This window comes from Xyrauchen texanus, chromosome 36, assembly GCF_025860055.1.
Source record: "Xyrauchen texanus isolate HMW12.3.18 chromosome 36, RBS_HiC_50CHRs, whole genome shotgun sequence".
Lineage (NCBI taxonomy): Eukaryota > Metazoa > Chordata > Actinopteri > Cypriniformes > Catostomidae > Xyrauchen > Xyrauchen texanus.
Window position 1 is genome coordinate 303561 of NC_068311.1, and position 15000 is coordinate 318560.

At 43.9% G+C, this 15000-nt stretch overlaps 1 protein-coding gene across 2 annotated transcripts in view; it reads left to right on the forward strand.

Moving 5' to 3' along the window:
• Positions 1 to 15000, forward strand: part of LOC127630295 (limbic system-associated membrane protein-like) — a 321474-nt gene that overhangs the window by 295415 nt on the left and 11059 nt on the right. For both annotated transcript variants that reach the window (XM_052107803.1, XM_052107802.1), the window contains one exon: positions 13882 to 14007. In XM_052107803.1, coding sequence (XP_051963763.1) covers positions 13882 to 14007 — 126 coding nt within the window. The remainder of the gene's footprint in view (positions 1 to 13881; positions 14008 to 15000) is intronic.

The following is a 15000-nucleotide window of genomic DNA, read 5'->3' on the forward strand; positions in this document are numbered from 1 at the left end:
TTGCTCCCCATTTAGTGCATGATTAACCTCCAGTGTGCTGTCTGTCTGCACTGGTCTCAGAACAGTTATAGGAGAGCTATAGGATGCTCCCTTGCTCCCCATTTAGTGCATGATTAACCTCCAGTGTGCTGTCTGTCTGCACTGGTCTCAGAACAGTTATAGGAGAGATATAGGATGCTCCCTTGCTCCCTATTTAGTGCATGATTAACCTCCAGTGTGCTGTCTGTCTGCACTGGTCTCAGAACAGTTATAGGAGAGATATAGGATGCTCCCTTGCTCCCTATTTAGTGCATGATTAACCTCCAGTGTGCTGTCTGTCTGCACTGGTCTCAGAACAGTTATAGGAGAGCTATAGGATGCTCCCTTGCTCCCTATTTAGTGCATGATTAACCTCCAGTGTGCTGTCTGTCTGCACTGGTCTCAGAACAGTTATAGGAGAGATATAGGATGCTCCCTTGCTCCCTATTTAGTGCATGACTTAACCTCCAGTGTGCTGTCTGTCTGCACTGGTCTCAGAACAGTTATAGGAGAGATATAGGATGCTCCCTTGCTCCCTATTTAGTGCATGACTTAACCTCCAGTGTGCTGTCTGTCTGCACTGGTCTCAGAACAGTTATAGGAGAGCTATAGGATGCTCCCTTGCTCCCTATTTAGTGCATGACTTAACCTCCAGTGTGCTGTCTGTCTGCACTGGTCTCAGAACAGTTATAGGAGAGCTACAGGATGCTCCCTTGCTCCCTATTTAGTGCATGACTGAACCTCCAGTGTGCTGTCTGTCTGCACTGGTCTCAGAACAGTTATAGGAGAGATATAGGATGCTCCCTTGCTCCCCATTTAGTGCATGATTAACCTCCAGTGTGCTGTCTGTCTGCACTGGTCTCAGAACAGTTATAGGAGAGCTATAGGATGCTCCCTTGCTCCCTATTTAGTGCATGACTTAACCTCCAGTGTGCTGTCTGTCTGCACTGGTCTCAGAACAGTTATAGGAGAGCTATAGGATGCTCCCTTGCTCCCTATTTAGTGCATGACTTAACCTCCAGTGTGCTGTCTGTCTGCACTGGTCTCAGAACAGTTATAGGAGAGCTATAGGATGCTCCCTTGCTCCCTATTTAGTGCATGACTTAACCTCCAGTGTGCTGTCTGTCTGCACTGGTCTCAGAACAGTTTAATAGTTGATTCAAATAACAAAAATGTTTTTTCTACTTTTGAGGAAATGTAGTTCCAGTGTGCACATATGTGGACATCATGTTTATCAGCGTGTTGACACGTGAAAAATGAACAGATTATTTAAAGCGGCGTATCAAATGAAACTAGAGACTCTCCTCTTTACAACCAAACAGGATTCACTGAAGAAACTTCAAGAGATTTCTTATCAGAGACACTTTTGTTGGCGCTGCACCTGTAGAAGCGCTTCACAGTAATGGACGTCATGTTGTCGTGTCACATGACTCGTGCGGCAGAAGTTTAACCCTTAAATGACCGTCTAGAGTCTCGTGAACAGTAGTGAAGTCCACACATGTGTACACGGGGGTCACATGAGGTTAAAGTAAATGTTTACTATCATTATAATTCTGTTCTAGCTCTTGTGTAAACAAGTAAATAAATCAAACGACACTGACACACTCAGACGAGAGTTTACTGAAAGGGTTAAATGAAGGTCAGGGCATGATGTCACATGATGCTGGAAACACTGTTGTCATGTTCTAATTGTTTAAAGGGGTCATGACATGAGAAACCAAATTTGCCTTGATCTTTTGGTATATAAGAGGTCTTTGTATCATTAAAACGTCCTGCAAGTTTAATATTTTAAGACTTCCTCCCCATTCTAAACGAATCATTTATTTAATCAAGCTCAAAATACAGCTCGTTCTGGATTCATGGTTAGAAGTGACGTGTCGGTTAGAAGTGACGTAACAGCGTTTGCACATGACCGCCTCCAGCACAAGATAACTACGCTTTAAGCGCAAGACAACTACGCTCATTTCAGTATCGCCGTCGCCTCACAAGTGTTCAGTCGATGGACAGCGAGCTCTGACAGAGACTACTTGTGCACAGGAAAATTACGATGCCACACAGATGTGCTGTTCCTGGCTGTGGTCAAACAAAACCTCTGAATAAGCTGCCGAAAGATCCAGGCGTCAGGGAAAAATGGATGCAGTTTATTTTTTGTGGACGCTCCAGTCACGGCAGTGTTAACTTAAGCGTTTGTTCTGTACATTTTAAGGATGACTGTTTTGAGAACAAATCTCAATATGATGCTGGCTTTGCCAGAAAACTGTTGCTCAAAGATAAGTCCGTGCCGACTATTCTGGGAACAACGACGACGCAAACTGTAAGTAATCTATTTTAAACTTTAAACTACTTTTTAAAGCGCAATTTCATTCATTATGAATAATCACAGTGTTTTTACTTAGTTTACTTGCATATTGTTCTGGCTGGAGGCGTCAATAATTGATACATAGGCACTGACCTTAGCCAATCATAACAGTGGGCGTTAACACTGAAGTCTTAAATGGACAACGCCCCCAAAACAGACTGTTTGAATCAGAGGATGAGAAACAGGGTGGGAAAAGGTCATAAATCACTAGATTTTAAAAGTTTTTCTTAAAAAAAAATATATTAATACTATAATTGCACCTAAGGGAACATAATAATACAATAAAAAAAACATGTCATGACCCCTTTAAGTAATTTTGGATTTTATGTGTTCCAAAGTTGTGATTATTAATTATTAGAAGTTTCTCTTTATTGAATGTTGTTTTGTAGAAAGTTTGATTGGACGTTTATGGTGATTATTGTAATTGTCTGCACGAGCTAAAGCGCTAACACTCATGGGGAAACAAACACAACGCTTCAGCAATTACAACATGGACAACAAATGTTTCCGGATCTCACGAGAGCATGCTTGAACAGTGTGGAAACATATTTTAATCACACTTAATTAACTTCTAATCGTACGTGTCCACAGTTTTCAGTTCATTCCTATGAGAGTCAAACGTCGCGCTCGCCGTGAGGATTGTGGGATTGACAGCGTCTTGGAAAACACAAGTGTAGTAAATCAACACGGTTTATATTCTTTGGGCATTGGGAAACGACTCTGGCATATGTTGAGCTTTCGTGAGATAGTTATAAACACTACTGGAGATTTCCTGTGGAGTGGAAGCTTCTAATCGTTTCTTTAATTAATCGAGATTAGACGATCATGTACGTGTGATTTGTGCAGATGCTTTTATTATCTCAGTGTTTCTCCATTAACTACCCAGCACTAATTACTCTTCCTCTGATGATGAGAATGATTGTCATCTGATACGACTTTACAGTATTGCCTTAGTCTGAATTAAATGACAGATTCAGCTTATTGTGCTTCTCCAATCAATAATTACCAGAAGAATAAAGTGGTACATGTAAGGGGGTTAAGATGGGCAAGGAGGAGGCGAGAACCGGCTTGTCAATATAAATAATAATTTAATTAAACTCAAAACCAAAACACACAAACATAAACACACATGACGGACATGCCTGTAATTCTCTCTCTCTCGAACCGTCGCCACCGGCCGCCTTTATCCCTTGCGCGCCCTATCAGGCCGATTGTAGCCCGGCCCCACCCCCCTCCGGTCCACACTCCTCCCGGTGTTATCTCAGGCCGGGGTGCCCCAGTATCCCTGGGGCGGGGTGTATCTTGCGTCCCGTGTGGTCATCCCCGCCTTCCTCGACCTGTGAGGAGACAGGAGAAAAAAAAGAAAAAAAAAGGCCAACAGGGTACGAAAGAGAGAGAGAGGAGAGAGAGAAAAAGCTCACTCACCGGTTCTCTGATGTACCATCGCGTGGTCCTCGAACACTCCTCAGTTCACACCCTCAGTTCTTTTCATGTGATTCATGAAAAAGATCCGGTTCAAAAGAGTCATTTGAGTCACATGACTCTCTGGCGTTGGGTTTATGTTGCGTGCGGTGCAGCGAGCTCATCGCAACAGAACGGGTGAAAAGAGGCTAAAGACGTGTTCAGTAACACACAAGACGACACACAAGTATCTGTCGAAACCGCAGATGAACGCACACACGGGCCGTCACCAATGGCAACCAGATTCGCCGTCTGGATTGCCGTGTTCACATTTAACTATCGATCACTCCTTTAAGGTAAATGACACAATGCTGATATCTGCTGATTGTGATTGTGGCCATATTTGATTTATAATGTTTGTATTCTGATATTTTGTAAATGATTGAAGGACATAAATGCGGTTTGTTTGCCGCCAGACAGCTGAATGTCAAAATAAAGGTCCCCGGTGTGGTGTCGAGAAGAGGCCGAGTTTCAGACGAGACTCTTAATTTATGTTTTAGTTCATTCATATATTATAATTAACCATTTAAGCTCTGAAGCTGGTTTTAAAGATGTCCTGTTTCAGTGGCATTCCGAAAATTAAAGATTATAACTCGACAAATAACAAACAAGGTCGAGTGTTTGATGTCATTGTAAAGAAAACTTTTCAAATAGTTTAATGATATATATTATGATCAGAAACTGCTGAAAAATCACAACAACAAAAGCAAAAAATAGCCAAAAATGTACTTGACATTAAATATCTCTGCGTGTAAATAATGTTAAAAACTTTTGTTTTGTTCTCAATCATTTCGACTGTATCTGAGAATAATATTGTGATGATACGACAAAGCGATCAAAAGTTCCAACATTACAAATATAATTGATCATAGTGTCCAAAAACATCTCCAAACAAATAAAAGATAATAATTGTACATAAGAACTAATTACACATGCAAACACAACAATGACTAAAGGTTTGCATAGCATGCACACATGATTTTAGTCATGAGATTTCACAGAATGAGTTTCATTCTGTGTCATTTGAGTCATCATTGAGTCTGTGTCGTGTATTTGGCGCCATCTCCTGGTGGTCATATGTAACATTGTGCTTCATGTGGATTATCTAATGATCTATACATCTGATTGTCTTGTGTGTGGACTCGATTGAAAGATAATCACAGACTCTAAATAATCATATGTGATATTTTATGTTCTGTTTATATTTCGTGAAGTTATAAGAGAAAACGAGGCATATTAGCAACACCAAGAAGACATAATTTGCTGTTACTCGCTATATTTTCATCTGTGAGTAAAACAAATAATCTGGTTGTATTTTACTCTCTGAGATCTTTCCAACGACATATGACACATGAATATTTGATCAGTTTCATGTTTTGACTGATTTCAATAATATGTGCAATTTTCATCACAATATCTACATGCATTGTAAAGTAAAGCTTCTAAACTTTCAAATGAAACCTATCGTGTGCCCATCCGAGCTGTTGTGAACAACCGGACCAGATTGCATTCCAGGTGCCAGTTTATGGCAGAGCCTCTCCCTAACTTTCAAGGCAAAGTAGAGCGGCTCCATTTTGATTGGATCGTGGCAGGAACAACACAAACAAATGCCATCAGATAATCTGCTCGGACAACTGCAAGACACCCCTCACGAGGCAGGACAGATCTTCCAATACATTGGACTTCTCATTGGTCCATGAGTGGTTTCTTAGCAACCTCTAAAACCCCCCATCCTAAGATTTGCCCCAAGAGCTCAGAAGGACCAGAAATATTCTTCAAGGCCTCTCGAAGCAGCATTAATGTAACCTAACCCTAACAAAGACCGATCGCACAACACATCCACATGTTTGTTCACAGACCGGATTATGTCATTTGCAGTTGTTCAGTTAGCACAATAGTTCACACAAACTGAACTATGGCGGTATAAATGAATGCATGTGTAATATTTAATTGTTCAGTATCATGTTTGGTCTCTATATCTTCTAAAGCTGCGTACATACTGCCAGCGACATCGCGCGCGACAGCGACTCCATCCCATTCATGTTCAATGAGAGCACAGCGACTTTCTGGCGACACGAGCTGTCGCGGCTGTTGGCGACTAGATGTGGGCGTGTCCAGTGATGCGACAAAGTTGAGACAAGTTCAACTTTATTCAAATGAAGAGCGACTAACGGAAGCGACAACCAATAGGAGAGAAGACAGGAGAGCTCATGTGATCCTTCTCTCTCTCTCTCTCTCTCTCTCTCAGCTCCTGCAGTAACAGAAAGATGGATGAAAGGCTAATTCTTGCTGTTAGCAATGTTCCAGTGCTCTATGATATGGATATGGTATATCCAGCCGCAGCTCTTGCACCAGCCGGTGGTACTCGCCGTGCTGACTCCGAGATTGAATGTTTTTGTGGACCCAGACAGACCGCCGTTTGCGTTTTCACCGCAGATAAACAGCCGCTATGGCAAACAGCACACCTTGTTTGTCATTCATCTTTGATATAAAGCATTTTATGTACTGATTCCATTTATATTTAGTCTTTTCCCTCCAAAATGTTTGTTTGTAGTGGCAAGAATAGAGATTCGCTGTCAACAGCAATGGAATGACATCCGTGAATATCATTTATAAACGTTACTAGGCAACCAGTAGTGGGAACGCCCACTAGCGACTTCACCGCCAGCAACTGGCGACCTGCAGCGACAAAGTCACAGGCAGTGCGTACGCAGCTTAAGAGTATTTTTGAAGAGGTTTAAAAAAGGAACAATGCATAGATGAAATTTTAAAGACGTTGTTTTAACTGTGTACTTTAAAATATGCAAATGTTCCACACAGAGAAGGGAGGGTAACCCTACACCGATTATGCCCCCTCCGATGTCAGCAGCCAATCATAACCACACAGCAGCTCCTGGTGCAGAGGAGAGACACTCTTGATTATGTGGAGGTCATGATTGAGAAGGGCCAATGGGGGAATTTGGCCAGGACACCGCGGTTACACCGCTACTCTTTACGGGATTTTGAATGTCCACAGAGAGAGTCTGGACCTCAGTTTAATGTCTCATCCGAAGTGCTTAGCGTTGAGCCCTGTCAAACAATAAAGCTAAGCAATGGATCTGTCAATAATCATACAAGTAAACATCAATGACTATTAACAAGTATTGAACAGTTCAACGCTCGTAAAGATGCTTTCTGCACGTCTCTGTCACAATAAGAATAAATCATACAGGAAACAGTGTGTGAATCTTCCTACATGTGCCGTATAGAGTGCACTGGTACTGTATCCCACAATGCAATGCTCTCAACTCAGTGTGATTTAACAGCTGTTTCTTCACTCATTATAGACATTTTTACATAAATACAAAATAAGCATATTTATTTCAAATTGGTGTTCATGTGACGATAATGTAGCACTTCTGTTTAGCATTGCATACTGTTTAAAATCATAATGTATACTTATGAGTAGTGTGTAGTATGTAGTATGTAGTGTGTAGTGAGTATTGTGTAGTATGTAGTGTTTAGTGTGTGAGTAGTGTGTAGTATGTAGTGTTTAGTGTGTAGTGTGTAGTGAGTATTGTGTAGTATGTAGTGTTTAGTGTGTAGTGTATAGTATGTAGTGTTTGGTGTGTAGTATGTAGTGTGTAGTGAGTAGTATGTAGTGTGTAGTATGTAGTGTGTAGTATGTAGTGAGTAGTGTGTAGTGAGTAGTGTGTAGTATGTAGTGTTTAGTGTGTAGTATGTAGTGTGTAGTATGTAGTGTGTAGTGAGTAGTATGTAGTGTGTAGTGAGTAGTATGTAGTGAGTAGTGTGTAGTATGTAGTGTGTAGTATGTAGTGTGTAGTGAGTAGTGTGTAGTGAGTAGTGTGTAGTATGTAGTGTGTAGTATGTAGTGTGTAGTGATGTAGTATGTAGTGAGTAGTATGTAGTGTGTAGTGAGTAGTGTGTAGTATGTAGTGTGTAGTATGTAGTGTGTAGTATGTAGTGTGTAGTGAGTAGTGTGTAGTGTGTAGTATGTAGTGTGTAGTGAGTAGTGTGTAGTATGTAATGTGTAGTATGTAGTGTGTAGTGAGTAGTGTGTGGTATGTAGTGTGTAGTATGTAGTGTGTAGTGTGCATTCTGAATCTTTGCAGGTTTGTGTGTTTTTGAGAGTCTTGCAGAAAGCCGAATCTTCTTCTGTAAGCAGGAACGTGTTCATTAGTCTTCTACATTGTTTTGTGCAGTTTTGTTTTTGAAAATCATTCATGGTTTTGCAGTTCAGGAGGATCCACTTGACTGTGCATATTTCCTTCTAGATTAATATAAACCGCTCCGAGACGTGACACAAAATAAAAGAGTGACAAAATTAATTACAGGCAAAAGTCGTTCATCTTCAGAATGGATCAAACAGTGGCGGTTTATTGTGCTCGTGTGCAGTTTGTACTGAAAGGAATCGTTCATTCTGTTCAACTGGAAGACACTGTGATAAATCTCACCAGACGCACAATAAAAGCAGCAGCTTTGAGCTCTGAATCAGGTTTAAAAGGGTTTTGTTCTCAATGTGGTTGTGAGTGTGTTGATGTCGGGAACCGGCTGAACAGTAAATATAAAGTTTTAAAACGTAATTTAAAACAAACATAAACACACACACACACACACACACACATGCAGTGCAGCCGCGTGTGTCTCTCTCTCATTCTCGAACTGGCACCTCCGGCTCGCCTTAATCTCGCTCTCCTGCTGATCAGCTGATTCAGCGCCGGCCACGCCCTCCTCCTCATCACAATCACTATGATGTGTGTCTTCACTGCTCGGTCAACACGTTTCAGACCCAGCAGTGAGCGAACACTCTTGACCATTCCAAACAAACTTTGATTTAAAGCAAAAGTATGAGGCAATGAGCTACTCGACCCATGATGCATTGTGAAGGATGTCATTGAATCAGAAACAATATTACAATAGAAAACTTGAATATGAGTCACTGACTGTGTGTATAAAAATAACATACAGTATATAAATGTGTCGAGTTCATTTCCTCTTGTAGCTGAATCTTCACGTGTTGATCAGATGATGGATATACTCTATACGCTACAGTGATGGTCATTTGTGTGTGTGTTTGTGTGTGTGTGAGTGCGTGTGTGATAGTTACATGTATTTATGTTGAGATTTTCTTGTCATCATTGCTGCAACTACACTTCCAATTTCATGCATGTTAGACAGACAGAGAGAACTGCGAGAGAGAGAGAGAGAGAGAGACTGCTGAGAGATGTAGAGTTAATCTGCCCTCTAGTGAATAGAGACGAGAGTCTGTGAACAACTACAACACTCTGACAACCCTCTGACAACTCTCTAGCAACAGACTGACAACACTGACCACATTCTGACAACACAGACTGACAACACACTGAGATCACAGACTCACAGCACACTCTGACAACACACTGAGATCACAGACTCACAGCACACTCTGACAACACTCTGACCATACTCTGTCCACACTCTGACAACACTCTGACAACACTCTGACCACACTCTGTCCACACTCTGACCACACTCTGACAACACTCTGATAACACTCTGACCACACTCTGTCCACACTCTGTCCACACTGTCCACACTCTGACAACACTCTGTCCACACTCTGACCACACTCTGACAACACTCTGACCATACTCTGACAACACTCTGTTCACACTCTGTCCACACTCTGACCACACTCTGACAGCACTCTGTCCACACTCTGACCACACTCTGTCCACACTCTGACAGCACTCTGTTCACACTCTGTCCACACTCTGTCCACACTCTGACAGCACTCTGTCCACACTCTGACCACACTCTGACAACACTCTGTCCACACTCTGTCCACACTCTGACCACACTCTGACAGCACTCTGTCCACACTCTGACCACACTCTGTCCACACTCTGACAGCACTCTGTTCACACTCTGTCCACACTCTGTCCACACTCTGACAGCACTCTGTCCACACTCTGACCACACTCTGACAACACTCTGTCCACACTCTGTCCACACTCTGACCACACTCTGACAGCACTCTGTCCACACTCTGACCACACTCTGTCCACACTCTGACCACACTCTGACCACACTCTGACAACACTGTCCACACTCTGTCCACACTCTGACAACACTGTCCACACTCTGTCCACACTCTGACCACACTCTGACCACACTCTGACAACACTGTCCACACTCTGACAACACTGTCCACACTCTGTCCACACTCTGACCACACTCTGACCACACTCTGACAACACTCTGACCACACTCTGACAACACTCTGTCCACACTCTGACCACACTCTGACCACACTCTGACAACACTCTGTCCACACTCTGACCACACTCTGACCACACTCTGACAACACTCTGACAACACTCTGTCCACACTCTGACCACACTCTGACAACACTCTGACAACACTCTGACCACACTCTGACCACACTCTGACAACACTCTGACCACACTCTGACAACACTCTGACAACACTCTGACCATACTCTGACCACACTCTGACAACACTCTGACCATACTCTGACCACACTCTGACAACACTCTGACCACACTCTGACCACACTCTGACCACACTCTGACAACACTCTGACCACACTCTGTCCACACTCTGACAACACTCTGTCCACACTCTGTCCACACTCTGACCACACTCTGACAACACTCTGTCCACACTCTGTCCACACTCTGACCACACTCTGACAACACTCTGTCCACACTCTGTCCACACTCTGACCACACTCTGACAACACTCTGTCCACACTCTGACCACACTCTGACAACACTCTGTCCACACTCTGACCACACTCTGTCCACACTCTGTCCACACTCTGACAACACTGTCCACACACTGTCCACACTCTGTCCACACTCTGACAACACTCTGTCCACACTCTGACCACACTCTGACCACACTCTGTCCACACTCTGACCACACTCTGACCACACTCTGACAACACTCTGACAACACTCTGACCACACTCTGACAACACTGTGTCCACACTCTGACCACACTCTGACCACACTCTGACAACACTCTGTCCACACTCTGACCACACTCTGACAACACTCTGTCCACACTCTGACCACACTCTGTCCATACTCTGACAACACTCTGTTCACACTCTGACCACACTCTGACAACACTCTGTCCACACTCTGACCACACTCTGACCATACTCTGACAACACTCTGTTCACACTCTGACCACACTCTGACAACACTCTGTCCACACTCTGACCACACTCTGACAACACTCTGTCCACACTCTGACCACACTCTGACCATACTCTGACAACACTCTGTTCACACTCTGTCCACACTCTGACCACACTCTGACAACACTCTGTCCACACTCTGACCACACTCTGTCCACACTCTGACCACACTCTGACCACACTCTGACAACACTGTCCACACTCTGTCCACACTCTGACAACACTGTCCACACTCTGTCCACACTCTGACCACACTCTGACCACACTCTGACAACACTCTGACAACACTCTGTCCACACTCTGACCACACTCTGTCCACACTCTGACCACACTCTGACCACACTCTGACAACACTCTGACAACACTCTGTCCACACTCTGACCACACTCTGTCCACACTCTGTCCACACTCTGACCACACTCTGACCACACTCTGACAACACTCTGACAACACTCTGACCATACTCTGACCACACTCTGACAACACTCTGTCCACACTCTGACCACACTCTGTCCACACTCTGACCACACTCTGACCACACTCTGACAACACTGTCCACACTCTGTCCACACTCTGACAACACTGTCCACACTCTGTCCACACTCTGACAACACTGTCCACACTCTGTCCACACTCTGACAACACTCTGACCACACTCTGACCACACTCTGACAACACTCTGACCACACTCTGACAACACTCTGTCCACACTCTGACCACACTCTGACCACACTCTGACAACACTCTGTCCACACTCTGACCACACTCTGACCACACTCTGACAACACTCTGACAACACTCTGTCCACACTCTGACCACACGCTGACAACACTCTGTCCACACTCTGACCACACTCTGACCACACTCTGACAACACTCTGACAACACTCTGTCCACACTCTGACCACACTCTGACAACACTCTGACAACACTCTGTCCACACTCTGACCACACTCTGACCACACTCTGACAACACTCTGACCACACTCTGATCACACTCTGACAACACTCTGACAACACTCTGACCACACTCTGACAACACTCTGACAACACTCTGACCACACTCTGACAACACTCTGACCACACTCTGACCACACTCTGACAACACTCTGACAGCACTCTGACCACACTCTGACAACACTCTGACCACACTCTGACAACACTCTGACAACACTCTGACCACACGCTGACAACACTCTGACCACACTCTGACAACACTCTGACCACACTCTGACAACACTCTGACAACACTGTCCACACTCTGTCCACACTCTGACAACACTCTGTCCACACTCTGACAACACTCTGACCACACTCTGACAACACTCTGACCACACTCTGACAACACTCTGACAACACTGGCAAAAGTCTGACAGCACTGACTGACAACACTCTGACCACACTCTGACAACACTCTGACAACACGCTGACAACACTCTGACCACACTCTGACAACACTCTGACCACACTCTGACAACACTCTGTCCACACTCTGACCACACTCTGACAACACTCTGTCCACACTCTGACCACACTCTGACAACACTCTGACAACACTCTGACCACACGCTGACAACACTCTGACCACACTCTGACAACACTCTGACCACACTCTGACAACACTCTGACAACACTGTCCACACTCTGTCCACACTCTGACAACACTCTGACCACACGCTGACAACACTCTGACCACACTCTGACAACACTCTGACCACACTCTGACAACACTCTGACAACACTGGCAAAAGTCTGACAGCACTGACTGACAACACTCTGAATGTTGATTAAGACTGTTAGAGTCATGTTCATTCACGTTTGCTTTGTCATTAGTTTATCGTGGGTAAATTGCCATCAGCACTGATTTGCTGGGTGTGTTTGTGACATTAGCTGGCTCAGTAGTTTGCCGTTAATGTAATCCTGTATTAAGGATAGTGTAACCGTGTGTGGTTCGCTGTCCAGTATGAAGGTCTCGATGCTCAGGACTTAACCCGAGCTCGAATATACTCCCCGGACTGGATTAGATAGGAGGAGATGGGGAGGTGAGGGGATGATGGAAACTCTCAATCCTATGTGGAGGTAAGCAGCTGTTTATAAACTCTTGCTGTGTGATTGGTCAAATTAAATTAACTTGCTGCTCCCTAACCTTGTTAAAAAAAATACATTTTGCATAATTGCTTGAGTGAATTCCTCCCTCAGTGTAGTGATTTATGAGTTATATTACAACAGAATTGATGACTCAGAGTGAACGGGGCGTGACAGAGACAAGAGGGGCGGGTCAAATTTGAAAGGGGGGGTAAGGGGTGTGGTTATCTTTCACATGGGGGCAGGGTTAGTCAGAAGGGGCAGGATTTAATTTGTTTATGCTAACAGCTCTGACAGAATAACACTGATTAATAAAGAATGAGTCATGAGTTTGAATCCAGGGCGTGTGGTGACTCCAGTCAGGTCTCCTAAGCAACCAAATTGGCCCGGTTGCTAGGGAGGGTAGAGTCACATGGGATACAACCTGGATTTAAGTGTCTTGCTCAAGGACACAATGGTGGTGGCTGTGGGGATCGAACCAGCAACCTTCTGATTACCAGTTCTGTGCTTTAGCCCACTAAACCACCATGTGTTTGTATTACTTTATGACACATGGTTTTGCCATTTCCCGATATTGTCAATCATCGTCTGTTCACAGTCAGCATCAGGATCTTTGTAAGACGTCATATCAGTGTGTGTGTGTGTGTGTGTGTGTGTGTGTGTGTGTTGTGTGTGTGTGTGTGTGTGTGTGTGCGAGCTGTATATTCATGTGAACACAACAGTAAAGCTCATCGTCTTTTCTCTCTTAGTTCCTGCAACTATTTATAAAGTGTCTGAGGACCTGACAGTGAACGAGGGCAGTAATGTCACGCTGACATGTTTGGCCAATGGGAGGCCAGATCCCTCCATCACCTGGAGACTGCTCAACCCATCAGGTGAGAAACAGCCAATCAGCTGCTTACAGGGAATAATAATCTATCAGTCAGCCTCTTTATGAGCCTCTGAGCAAATGTCTTGGAGTTAGTGTTGTTTACCAGTGTGTAACACTGTAGCAACCACCCAGATAACCTTAGCAACAGGCCAAACCACTCAAAACAACCCCTTATGTGTAGCTGTGAATACACTGTATATTAATATACGATCCTAAACTTCAGTTTATCCTGGTCAGAACATTATAGGAAGTTTTATGTCAGAATTCCACAGAAACATCAGTGTGTGTGTGTGTGTGTGTGTGTGTCTGTGTGTGTGTGTGTGTGTGTGTGTGTGTGAGAGTGTGTGTGTGTGTGTGTGTGAGTGTGTGTGAGCGTGTATTTATCACTTTGTGGGGACCAAATGTCCCCATAAGGATAGTAAAACCTGAAATTTTTGACCTTGTGGGGACATTTTGTCGGTCCCCATGAGGAAAACAGCTTATAAATCATACTAAATTATGTTTTTTGAAAATGTAAAAATGCAGAAAGTTTTCTGTGAGGGTTAGGTTTAGGGGTAGGGTTAGGTTTAGGGGATAGAATATAAAGTTTGTACAGTATAAAAACCATTATGTCTATGGAAAGTCCCCATAAAACATGGAAACACAACAAGTGTGTGTGTGTGTGTGTGTGTGTGTGTGTGTGTGTGTGTGTGTGTGTGTGTGTGTGTGTGTGTGTGTGTGTGTGTGTGTGTGTGTGTGTGTGTGTGTGTGTGTGTGTGTGTGTATATATGTGTGTGTGTGTGTGTGTGTGTGTGTGTGTGTGTGTGTGTGAGTGTGTGTGTGTGTGTGTGTATATGTGTGTGAGTGTGTTTGTTTGTGTGTGAGTGTGGGTGTGTGTATGTGTATATGTGTGTGAGTGTGTGTGTGTGTTTGTGTGTGTGTGTGAGTGTGTGTGTGTTGTGTGTGTGTGAGTGTGTGTGAGTGTGGGTGTGTGAGTGTGTTTGTGTGTGTGTGAGTG